The 13,038-nt window shown below is 43.4% G+C and overlaps 1 protein-coding gene across 4 annotated transcripts in view; it reads left to right on the top strand.

The window, feature by feature from the left end:
* The window catches only part of GRIA1 (glutamate ionotropic receptor AMPA type subunit 1), a 325,697-nt gene that overhangs the window by 37,441 nt on the left and 275,218 nt on the right, over positions 1 to 13,038 (top strand). For all 4 annotated transcript variants that reach the window (XM_077266385.1, XM_077266386.1, XM_077266387.1 and 1 more), the window contains exon 2: positions 10,332 to 10,469. In XM_077266385.1, coding sequence (XP_077122500.1) covers positions 10,332 to 10,469 — 138 coding nt within the window. The remainder of the gene's footprint in view (positions 1 to 10,331; positions 10,470 to 13,038) is intronic.

Below are 13,038 nucleotides of genomic sequence, written 5' to 3' on the forward strand. Positions count from 1 at the left end.
GAGTGGCGTCATTGGCTCGAGGGTGCTAAGCATCGTGTGGTGGTCTTGACTGATCACAAAAATCTGATGTATCTCGAGTCTGCTAAACGCCTTAATCCGAGACAGGCCCGCTGGTCATTGTTTTTCTCCCGCTTTGATTTTGTTGTCTCGTATTTACCAGGTTCAAAGAATGTGAAGTCCGATGCTCTTTCTAGGAGCTTTGTGCCTGATGCTCCTGGAGTCGCTGATCCTGTTGGTATTCTTAAAGATGGAGTTATCTTGTCAGCTATTTCTCCGGATCTGCGACGTGTGTTGCAGAGATTTCAGGCTGATAGGCCTGAGTCTTGTCCACCTGACAGACTGTTTGTCCCGGATAAGTGGACCAGCAGAGTCATTTCCGAGGTTCATTCCTCGGTGTTGGCAGGTCACCCGGGAATTTTTGGCACCAGAGATCTGGTGGCCAGGTCCTTTTGGTGGCCTTCCTTGTCAAGGGATGTGCGGTCATTTGTGCAGTCCTGTGGGACTTGTGCTCGAGCTAAGCCTTGCTGTTCTCGTGCCAGCGGTTTGCTCTTGCCCTTGCCTGTCCCGAAGAGACCTTGGACACATATCTCCATGGATTTCATTTCTGATCTTCCGCTATCTCAGGGCATGTCCGTTATCTGGGTGATATGTGATCGCTTCTCCAAGATGGTCCATTTGGTTCCGTTGCCTAAGCTGCCTTCCTCTTCCGATCTGGTTCCTGTGTTTTTCCAGAACGTGGTTCGTTTGCACGGCATCCCTGAGAATATTGTGTCAGACAGAGGATCCCAGTTCGTTTCCAGGTTCTGGCGATCCTTTTGTAGTAGGATGGGCATTGATTTGTCGTTTTCGTCTGCTTTCCATCCTCAGACTAATGGACAGACGGAGCGAACCAATCAGACTTTGGAGGCTTATTTGAGGTGTTTTGTCTCTGCTGATCAGGACGATTGGGTGACATTCTTGCCGTTGGCTGAGTTTGCCCTTAATAATCGGGCTAGTTCCGCCACCTTGGTTTCGCCTTTTTTCTGCAACTCTGGCTTCCATCCTCGCTTTTCTTCGGGTCATGTGGAGCCTTCTGACTGTCCTGGGGTGGATTCTGTGGTGGATAGGTTGCAGCAGATCTGGAATCATGTGGTGGACAACTTGAAGTTGTCACAGGAGAAGGCTCAGCGCTTTGCCAACCGCCGCCGCGGTGTGGGTCCCCGACTACGCGTTGGGGATTTGGTGTGGCTTTCTTCCCGCTTTGTTCCTATGAAGGTCTCCTCTCCCAAATTTAAACCTCGTTTTATTGGGCCTTACAAGATATTGGAAATCCTTAATCCTGTATCTTTTCGTCTGGATCTTCCTGTGTCGTTTGCTATTCACAATGTATTTCATAGGTCCTTGTTGCGGCGGTACATTGTGCCTGTAGTTCCTTCTGCTGAGCCTCCTGCTCCGGTGTTGGTTGAGGGCGAGTTGGAGTACGTGGTGGAGAAGATCTTGGATTCTCGCCTCTCCAGGCGGAGGCTTCAGTACCTGGTCAAGTGGAAGGGCTATGGTCAGGAGGATAATTCCTGGGTGGTCGCCTCTGATGTTCATGCGGCCGATTTAGTTCGTGCCTTTCATGCCGCTCATCCTGATCGCCCTGGTGGTCGTGGTGAGGGTTCGGTGACCCCTCACTAAGGGGGGGGTACTGTTGTGAATTTGCTTTTTGCTCCCTCTAGTGGTTACTAGTTTTTTGACTCTGGTTTTTCTGTCATTCCTTTTATCCGCACCTGGGTCGTTAGTTAGGGGTGTTGCTATATAAGCTCCCTGGACCTTCAGTTCAATGCCTGGCAACGTAGTTATCAGAGCTAGTCTGCTGTGCTCTTGTCTACTGATCCTGGTTCCAGTTATATCAGCTAAGTCTGCCTTTTGCTTTTTGCTATTTGTTTTGGTTTTGTATTTTTGTCCAGCTTGTTCCAAATCTATATCCTGACCTTTGCTGGAAGCTCTAGGGGGGCTGGTGTTCTCCCCCCGGACCGTTAGACGGTTCGGGGGTTCTTGAATTTCCAGTGTGGATTTTGATAGGGTTTTTGTTGACCATATAAGTTACCTTTCTTTATTCTGCTATCAGTAAGCGGGCCTCTCTGTGCTAAACCTGGTTCATTTCTGTGTTTGTCATTTCCTCTTACCTCACCGTCATTATTTGTGGGGGGCTTCTATCCAGCTTTGGGGTCCCCTTCTCTGGAGGCAAGAAAGGTCTTTGTTTTCCTCTACTAGGGGTAGCTAGATTCTCCGGCTGGCGCGTGTCATCTAGAATCAACGTAGGAATGATCCCCGGCTACTTCTAGTGTTGGCGTTAGGAGTAGATATATGGTCAACCCAGTTACCACTGCCCTATGAGCTGGATTTTTGTATTCTGCAGACTTCCACGTTCCTCTGAGACCCTCGCCATTGGGGTCATAACAGTCCAGGCTGCTTCGGAGAGGTGAGTATAGCAATATTTTTTATTTTAATTCTCTCTTTTACACATTATTACATTAATGTTGTTGCGATACCCGATACCCGATACCACAAAAGTATCGGATCTCGGTATCGGAAATTCCGATACAGCAAATATCGGCCGATACCCGATACTTGCAGTATCGGAATGCTCAACACTACTCATGATGTCTACTAGAAAAAGTGTTAATGCTGGTGATCTAGGGCAATGAAGGGTGTAATGCCTGCCTCTCTCATGGCCCTAATGCCTGCCTCTCTCATGGCCCATAGAATAAAAGAAGTCACTGCCCTTGGTTGTATTGATCAGGATTTCATATTGCAGGGGTTAATGCCAGCACCTTTTTGTTGCATAGTTTGGTAACAGAAGAAACTTGTGAGAATAGATTATATGGGGTAATTCAACTTTTATCTACACAGAACATGAGGTACATGCATCAGTTTCTTAATACAGCATAACAGGAAGTCTGAAGGACCTTTTACCAGAGAGAAAGTAAAACCAAAGTACAAGTATATTCATTAAATTCAACTAAGCATATAACAGTAGCAACATCGCCATCTACTGTCAGAAAAGTGTAAACTCCTCCTGCACTCCAATAAATCTGTATCTGTTGCATATCTGCCAACACATGGTTGGTCTATGGCAAAGTGTTCAGAGACACAGAAGGGTTAATATATGGGCAAGAAAAAAATAAATATCAAAATCTGTGGTGGTCTTGGACACTGTAAAAGTTAACTTTCCATGGGGTCCAACGGGTATCCTCCCAGGCAGTTATCAAAAGTGAGGTCAGAAGGGGATAGAGAGGACAAAGCAGGTCTAATTAAAGAACCACACTACTCTCTGCATAATCAGGTAGAGCATTTCATGAATGTTCTGCCTGATCTCTTTGGGGTAGGGCTGAGTAATTTATGGAGAGCAGGCTTTTCTTGAGTGCTTAAAGGGAATATGCCAGCAGGATTTGGCTATGGAAAATGATAGCAGCATGATGTAGAGACAGAGACCCTGATTCCAGCAATGTGTCACTTACTAATGTAGATGTAGCATAGCTAAGACTTCTGCGCTGTGTATAACGTAACCCACATTCTTAATTGGAAGCTTACTCTGTACATTATGAAAAGTTAGAAAGCTGTCAATCAATGGTGGCAGCATAATTACACAGATTCCCCTGACTGGCCTGCACAAGACACCTAGTCCTGCATTGCAGGCCAGCCATGGCTCGCTAACCTTCTTTATCTGTAACATGGCTTCCTAACCTCCTTTACATGTAACATGACTCACTAACCCCCTTTACCCCCGTAACAAGGCTTGCTAACCTCCTTTACCTGTAACATGACTCGCTAACCTCCTTTAACTGTAACATGGCTCACTAACCTCCTTTACCTGTAACATGGCTCGCTAACCTCCTTTACCTGTAACATGGCTCGCTAACCTCCTTTACCTGTAACATGGCTCGCTAACCTCCTTTACCTGTAACATCGCTCGTTAGCCTCCTTTACCCGTAACATGACTCGCTAAACCTCCTTTGCTCGTAACATGGCTCGCTAACCTCCTTTGCTCGTAACATGGCTAGCTAACCTCCTTTACCTGTAACATGGCTCACCAGCCTCTTTTACCTGTAACATGGCTCTCTAACCTCCTTTACCTGTAACATGGCTTACTAACCTCCTTTACCTGTAACATGGCTACGCTAACCTCCTTTACATGTAACATGACTCGCTAACCCCCTTTACCTGTAACATGACTCGCTAACCTCCTTTACCCATAACATGGCTCGCTAACCTCCTTTTCACGTAACATGACTCGCTAACCCCCTTTACCTGTAACATGGCTCGCTAACCTCCTTTACCTGTAACATGACTCGCTAACCTCCTTTACCTGTAACATGGCTCACTAACCTCCTTTACCTGTAACATAGCTCGCTAACCCCCTTTACCTGTAACATGGCTCGCTAACCTCCTTTACCTGTAACATAGCCGGCTAACTTATTTTACCTGTAAAATGACGTGCTAACCTCCTTTACCTGCAACATGGCTTGCTAGCTTCCTTTACCTATAACATGGCTTGTTAACCTCCTTTACCTATAACATGGCTCTCAAGCCTCCTTTACCTGTAAAATGACTCGCTAACCTTCGATACCTGTAACATTGCTCACTAACCTCTTTTACCTGTAACATGACTCGCTAACCTCCTTTACCTGTAACATAGCTCACTAATCTCCTTTACCTGTAACATGGCTCGATAACCTCCTTTACCTGTAACATGGCTCGCTAACCTCCTTTGCTCGTAAACATGACTCACTAACCTCCTTTACCTGTAACATGGCTATGCTAACCTCCTTTACATGTAACATGACTCGCTAACCCCTTTACCTGTAACATGGCTCACTAACCTCCTTTACCTGTAACATGGCTCGCTAACCTCCTTTACCTGTAACATGGCTCGCTAACCTCCTTTACCTGTAACATGGCTCGCTAACCTCCTTTACCCGTAACATGGCTCGCTAACCTACTTTTCATGTAACATGACTCGCTAACCTCCTTTACCTGAAACATGGCTCACTAACCTCCTTTACCTGTAACATGGCTCGCTAACCTCCTTTACCTGTAACATGGCTCGCTAACCTCCTTTACCTGTAACATGGCTCGCTAACCTCCTTTACCTGTAACATCGCTCGTTAGCCTCCTTTACCCGTAACATGACTCGCTAACCTCCTTTGCTCGTAACATGGCTCGCTAACCTCCTTTGCTCGTAACATGGCTAGCTAACCTCCTTTACCTGTAACATGGCTCACCAGCCTCTTTTACCTGTAACATGGCTCTCTAACCTCCTTTACCTGTAACATTGCTCGCTAACCTCCTTTACCTGTAACATGGCTCGCTAACATCCTTTACCTGTAACATGACTCGCTAACCTCCTTTGCTCGTAACATGGCTCACTAACCTCCTTTACCTGTAATATGGCTCGCTAACCTCCTTTACCTGTAACATGACTCACTAACCTCCTTTACCCGTAACATGACTCACTAACCTCTTTTACCTGTAACATAGCCGGCTAACCTATTTTACCTGTAAAATGACTTGCTAACCTCCTTTACCTGTAACATGGCTTGCTAGCTTCCTTTACCTATAACATGACTTGCTAGCTTCCTTTACCTATAACATGGCTTGTTAACCTCCTTTACCTATAACATGGCTCTCAAGCCTCCTTTACCTGTAAAATGACTCGCTAACCTCTTTTACCTGTAACATAGCTCGCTAACCCCCTTTACCTGTAAAATGGCTTACTAATCTCCTTTACCTAATCACATTGCTTGCTAACCTCCTTTACCTATACCATGGCTCTCAAGCCTCCTTTGCCTGTAAAATGACCCGCTAACCTCCTTTACCTAGTAACATTGCTCGCTAACCTCCTTTACCTATACCATGGCTCTCAAACCTCCTTTACCTGTAAAATGATTCACTAACCTCCTTTACCTGTACCATGGCTCTCAAGCCTCTTTTACCTGTAAAATGACTCACAAACCGCCTTTACCTATAACATGGCTCGCTAACCTCCTTTACCTGTAACATGGCTTGCTAATCTCCTTTAGGCCTCTTTCACATTTCCGTCGGTACGGGGCCGTCGCAAACCGTCGGCCCGACGTATCGACGGATGTTGTGCAAAATAGTGCACAACGTGGGCAGCGGATGCAGTTTTCAGATGCATCCGCTGCCCATTATGAGTTCCGGGGAGGAGGGGGCGGAGTTTCGGCTGCGCATGCGTGGTCGAAAATGGCGGACGCGTCGCACAAAAAAAGTTACATTGAACATTTTTTTGTGACGACGGTCCGCCAATTATCGACGCATCCAGCGCACGACGTATGGAACGTGTGTCCATACGTCGCGATGCGTCGGTAATACAAGTCTATGTGCAAAAAACGCATCCTGTGGGCAACTTTGCAGGATGCGTTTTTTTCACAGAACGATGCATTGCGACAGAAGTGTGAAAGAGGCCATACCTGTAAAATGGCTCGCAAGATTCATTTACAGGTTGTATTGTTTTTAATGATTCAGGAATAAAGAACTTTTTTTACAGCATTTGTTGAGTTTCGCCAGTGTTTGTTTTTTTTCTTTACATTGAATGTCAGAAATATACACACGTGGTCAAAATTGTTGGTAGTCCTCGTTTAATGACAGAAAACCCTACAATGGTCACATAAATAACTTTAATCTGACAAAAGTAATAATAAAGAAAAATAATCTATGAAAATGAACAAATGAAAGTTAGACATCACTTTTCAACCATGCTTCCACAGAATACAAAAAAATAAAACTCATGAAATAGGCCTGGACAGAAATGATGGTACCCTTAACTTAATAATTGTTGCACAACCTTTTGAGGCAATCACTGCAATCAAATGATTCCTGTAACTGTCAATGAGACTTCAGCACCCCTTGACAGGTATTTTGGCCCACTCCTCAAGAGCAAACTGCTCCAGTTGTCTCATGTTTGAAGGTTGCCTTTTCCAGACGGCATGTTTCAGCTCTTTCCAAAGATGCTCAATACGATTTTGGTCAGGGCGCATAGAAGGCCACTTCAGAATAGCCCAATATTTTCCTCTTAGCCATTCTTGGGTGTTTTTAGCTGTGTGTTTTGGGTCATTATCCTGTTGCAAGACCCATGATCTGCGACTGAGACCATGCTTTCTGACACTTGGCAGCACATTTCTCTCTAGAATCCCTTGATAGTCTTGAGATTTCATTGTACCCTGCACAGATTCTAGACACCCTGTGCCAGATGCAGAAAAGCAGCCCCAGAGCATAACACAGCCTCCTCCATGTTTCACAGTGGGGACAGTGTTCTTATTTTGATATGCTTCATTTTTCCGTCTGTGAACATAGAGCTGATGTGCCCTGCCAAAAAGTTCAATTTTTGTCTCATCTGTCCATAGGACATTCTCCCAGAAGCTTTGTAGCTTGCCAACATGTAGTTTGACAAATTCCAGTTTGGCTTGGAGATGGTCTTATAACTTTTACCTTTAACATGTTTGTCTATAATTTTCTTTCTGATCTCCTGAGACAACTCTTTCCTTTGCTTCCTCTGGTCCATGTTGAGTGTGATACACACCATGTCACCAAACAGCACAGTGAGTATCTGTAGCCCTATATACAGGCCACTCACTGATTCCAAGATTGTAGACACCTGTGATGCTAGTTAGTGGACACCCCTTGATTTAACATGTCCCTTTTGTCACATTATTTCTAGGGGTACAATTATTTCTGTCCAGGCCTGTTTCATGAGTTTTAGTTTTTTTTTATTCTGTGGAAGCATAGTTGAAAAGCAATGTCTGACTTTCATTTGTTCATTTTCATAGATCTTTTATTTATTATTACTTTTATCAGATTCAAGTTATTTCTGTGACCATTGTGGGTTTTTCTGTCATTAAACGAGGGGTACCAACAATTTTGACCACGTGTGTACCGGGTTCACCAGATTTCATTCAGGGGATGCAGTAATTTTAGTTGTTAATAGCTACAGGAAGTTAAGTATGGAGTTCAGAGCAGATACATCAGGGATGATTAAGCTGATAACTGGTGAATGCATATATTTGTTGGCATAATGACTCTGTCCATGTCCCGATATGTCTGCCATCTGCTGTGACCATGTGGGTGCGCAGGAAGCTTGCAGAAATATCTTACCAATCATCTCTGTGTGTGTCAAACTGTGATAATGATGAATTGGAACGCAGTGAGAGTTAAAAAGCCTCCTAAATCATTTCCAAAATTGTGATATACCCCCAACCTCTCTCATTTTCTTATTTTCAGATGCAGTGGGTCTCTGCAATTTTTGGGTACGGCTGCTTTGTGTTATCAATTGATTTTCTATCTTCCATTTGTGAGCAATTCCCCCAAAGGTCAAGCTCCTTAAGAAAAAGAAAACAATGGCTTTAGGTCAACATCTTCTCTCTTTCAGTTTTCCTTTTTCTAATAATTTATTGTCCTTTCTAAACAGTATGAATGACAAAGTCAGTTGAGCCCTGCAGTGACACAAACCTTAGTGAAATCTAGGAGAACTGTGGCTGCTGGCATTGTCAATCCACTCAAAGTGGTCCCTAAAGTCACAATCTTTCCTAGAGTGTTCACCATACCCTACATTCAATAAAACCTTGTCTTTAGAATGTTGTTACCTTCAACACATGCTGAAGGTCATATTACAATCTTATGGTGGTAGACAGCTATCATATTGTTAGAACTTTTTTTAGGCTTGTGTAAATGGCCTACATGTAACATTGAAGCTCCTAGAACCCTAACTTGTCAAATTGGGATGTCAGAGGTCTTCTATTTGTTTTTTTCCAGCAAGATAAGTGATGACCTGACAGACATTGGTCTAATGTTCTCTTTAATTAGACTTTTAACCATTCTAAGGGGACTTTCTCTACATCAAGAGGAAAGAAAGTTTAATCAACATTACAATTATGGACAGCGATTCTTTACCGTAAGAGCAGGGAGACTCTCCATCACACCATGTTGTGATGGTTGACTCATTGAACAAGCTCTGGATACCTTGCATGAAAAATTGCCAAGTTTTATATACTAGTTTTCCAGAGGGTGCATTCATCTTGTTTGATGTATTTGGAGTATAGAAGAGGTATTTTTCTAATATCACCATATTTCTTTTATCACCAATCCATTTCTATGATCACTAGAACAATGATCTTGAGCCTCTCGTTGCACCTTAGTGGTGGTCATCCTGTAGCTCTATGCTATGTCTATGGGTTACTCTTTTATCACCTATCCATTTATAGGACACCGCAATCACTAGAACAATGATCCTTCTCCTCCTGTTGACCTTTACCGGCAGTGGTCGTTCTACAGCTCCATGCTATGTCTATGGGGCTAACCAAATATAGTGGTGGTTACCAATGACCCATAGAAATGAATAAAGTTTCACTCCACGTTCGGGACTACTACTTTCTCTTCTATGGTGCAGCGAGAAGAAACTAAGTTCTAGTGATTGGTAGGGCCCCTCAGAGATCATACATGTATCACCGATCCTGTGGGTAGGTCAGGATAATCCCTTAAACACTGTGCAGTATTTCAACCTAACAAACCTGTCTAAGATTTTTAGCCTTTTTTAAGGAGTTGTCTTATGACCTCCACAAGATATGCCATAAATATCTAATAGATGTGGATCCTACCTATCTCCAGTGTTTGACTGTAGTCGGATTTCCCAAATAGTGAATAGAGAGATCCATCGCATTGCAGGGAACCTGGCAGCTTAACTATGCTGCCCAATCCATGAGGAACATGAATCAGAGAGTGGTTGTACGATTCCAGTTGCAGCATTTCAGAGAAAAACATAGTTCAATAGCCACCATGGACCAAGCCGCACAGAAGACTAGTCCGACAGGTGGTGGCTTCTCCCCGCTCACTGTCTTGGAGTACCAGATCTCTCCCTGCATGCCTTTATTGGGAGAGACCTACTGTATTTCTCAAGGGCAGCAGGTGGGAAGTAGCCACCAGGAACCCACCTGTCTGACTACTGCGGCTAGGTCCCTAGTGGCTTTTCGTAATATGGCTGGAATCGTGCAGCCGTGGATCAGACAGCATGTATCAGCAGTCAGGATCCATTTAAGCAACTTATATAAAGGGGCATTTAGGATAGGTATATACCAAATTCTACAATATGTATGCAGTTATTTCGGCGTATTTTGACTATATTTGTAGCTTGATCAGTATTGCGTCAATATGGTGTTCCCACGCGTTTCGTCCAGTTTGGCTGTATTATGCAAATTGCGGAACAAATATTCCTTGTGACAAGCAAATGATCATATCTGTACTATGAAGTCTAAGTCTCTGAATTTACTATGTCATTCTATTTTCTTCCTCCATAGGGGGCCTTTTCCCAAACCAGCAATCACAGGAACATGCCGCCTTTCGTTTCGCGTTATCTCAGTTGGTGGAACCCCCAAAGCTGTTACCCCAAATTGATATTGTGAACATCAGTGACAGTTTTGAGATGACCTACACCTGTAAGTACCGCGAGAAATCGTTCTAAGCTGATTAGCATCTTATAATGTTTCCCTGCCATTTATTCTGGGGCCGTGTATTAGCGCTTTTGTGGTGTGGAGTACGAGAGGTGCAAATCCTTTTAGCTGTTTTCTGTAGCAGAACGCAAGACGCTTATCTTAATTAAAAAGTATTTACTAAAAGACTCTTGGCTGAAAAAGATAATGGAAAAGCAGGAGAAAAAAAGAGTGTTCTGTGTTTATCCACAGGAAAAGGCTAATTAATGTTAAAGGTAGAAGAAACACTATAGAGAAGACTCGTATTTTTTAATTTAAGTTCTTCCGATTCCCAGATTAATTTATATGTGATTTTTTTTTTTCATCGCCGGTTGCTCTATGCCGCCAGGCATCATTAGCATATGCATTTAAAAGGTATTTCATATTTTTGCCAGCAATTACTTTTATAGCTCCCATGTATCTATAATAAAACATGAAGCAATTTTGCAAATAATCTTGATTAAAAATTTCCTACCATTGTGTGCTTTCATCTCCTTCTCCAACCTATGTGTCTCTATGGTAACAGACTACAAACAAACCCCGTGTAGTCTGATCTTTCAGCCATACTGTTCTGTGTATCACCTACTTCTTGGTAGCTTAGAATCGAAAGGACAACATGAAGAAGGAGGAGATGAGGACTATTTGCAAAGCTGTTTCATTCTCCATTTCAGATACAACAGAGCTATAAAATAGGAAGGTAGACATAGACTTAGAATAACATGACCTTTAAAGGTAATCTGTCAGTAGAATCAATCCTTCTAAACCATCTACATGGACATGTAGGTCATAAGAAGCTGACTAAAAGGAATACAAGTTTTTCTTAAGGTGTAAATGATCTCTTAAGATCTATGGGCCGGACATAGATCTCCCTAAGAATTTTCCTTCAGGGAAAATATTAAATGAACGGTGGAGTTACCAGAGTGAGACATGTAATGACTGACAGTATGCTCTCCTGATCTACATGTATCACACTGGGAACACCCACTTTCATTTACAATAAGCTCTGGAGGCAGATTTCTCATGGACATCTATGTCCAGCCCATAGATCTTAACAGTTCATTTACATATTAACAAAATTGTGGATTTCTCTGGAATAAGACAACTGATCACAGATATCAAAGTATCAAGGTATTCAAATTTCTATGACCTGAGTGTCCATTTTGGAGGCTTGCTCCTACTGACAGATTCCCTTCAATAATATATTGAAGGTATATTACAAGTCTGAGGAGGACAATTGCTAATTGAGAGTTGATGATTGATAGGCAGCAAATAGATTTTTGGGACAATTTGCTTATCAAAGAAGGGCTAAGCCAATCAATCAGAAGTCATCACTGGCAGGGGTATGACTATAGTGGCTGCAAGGGTCGTAGTCGCAGGCCAAGCCCACCAATCAGAAGTTTTCAATGGCAGGAGTATAGCTATAGTGGCTGCAAGGGTCATAGTCGCAGGCCAAGCCCACCAATCAGAAGTTTTCAATGGCAGGAGTATAGCTGTAGAGGGTGCAGGGGTTGTAGTCACAGGCCCAGCCCACCAATCAGAAGTTCTCAATGGCAGGAGTATAGCTGTAGAGGGTGCAGGGGTTGTAGTCACAGGCCCAGCCCACCAATCAGAAGTTCTCAATGGCAGGAGTATAGCTGTAGAGGGTGCAGGGATTGTAGTCGCGGACCAAGCCCACCAATCAGAAGTTCTCAATGGCAGGAGTATAGCTGTAGTGGGTGCAGGGGTTGTAGTCACGGGCCCAGCCCACCAATCAGATGTTTTCAATGGGAGGAGTATAGCTATAGTGGCTGCAGGGGTCATAGTGGCACTTTGGCTCTGGATCTTAGGGAGGCCCAGAAGTTCCTTTCCCATTTGAGAAGACCAATACTATTAAATAATTGGTATAGTTGGGGGCCTTGTTGGAGATTTTGTGTTGGGGACCACAGGTTTTATTTTACACCACTGGTCATTTACTCTGTATGGAAGAAGTTCTGCAGTGCTTTAGTCAATAGGAAAGGTCTGAATAGTAACTTGAAAGTTCATCCTTTTTTTAATATCTGATTTATATGGAATTTGGAGAAAGAGATGAGCTGGCTTTCCTTTTCTGTTCTCAGGTCAGTGAAGTTAGTGTTGATAAGAAGACTTTCATGAGAAATTGACTGGTTACTGAAGACATTATTGCTGGCAACTAGTGATGAGTGAATATACTCATTACTCGAGATTTCCCGGGGTGTCCTCCGAGTATTTTTTAGTGCTCGGAGATTTAGTTTTCATCGCCTCAGCTGAAGGATTTACAGCTATTAGCCAGGCTGAGTACATGTGGGGGTTGCCTGGTTGCTAGGGAATCCCCACATGTAATCAAGAAGGCTAGTAGCTGTAAATCATCCAGCTGCAGATCCATACTTGGAGGACACCCGAGCTTGCTCAGGAAATCTCGAGTAACGAGTATATTCGCTCATCACTACCGGCAACGACTAGGGGAATTACCGTTATCAGTGTATTTCTAACGATCAGGTGATATAAGTTTTGCCATAAAGTTTAGCTAGTAGTTAATGGA

This window comes from Ranitomeya variabilis, chromosome 5, assembly GCF_051348905.1.
Source record: "Ranitomeya variabilis isolate aRanVar5 chromosome 5, aRanVar5.hap1, whole genome shotgun sequence".
Classification (NCBI taxonomy): domain Eukaryota; kingdom Metazoa; phylum Chordata; class Amphibia; order Anura; family Dendrobatidae; genus Ranitomeya; species Ranitomeya variabilis.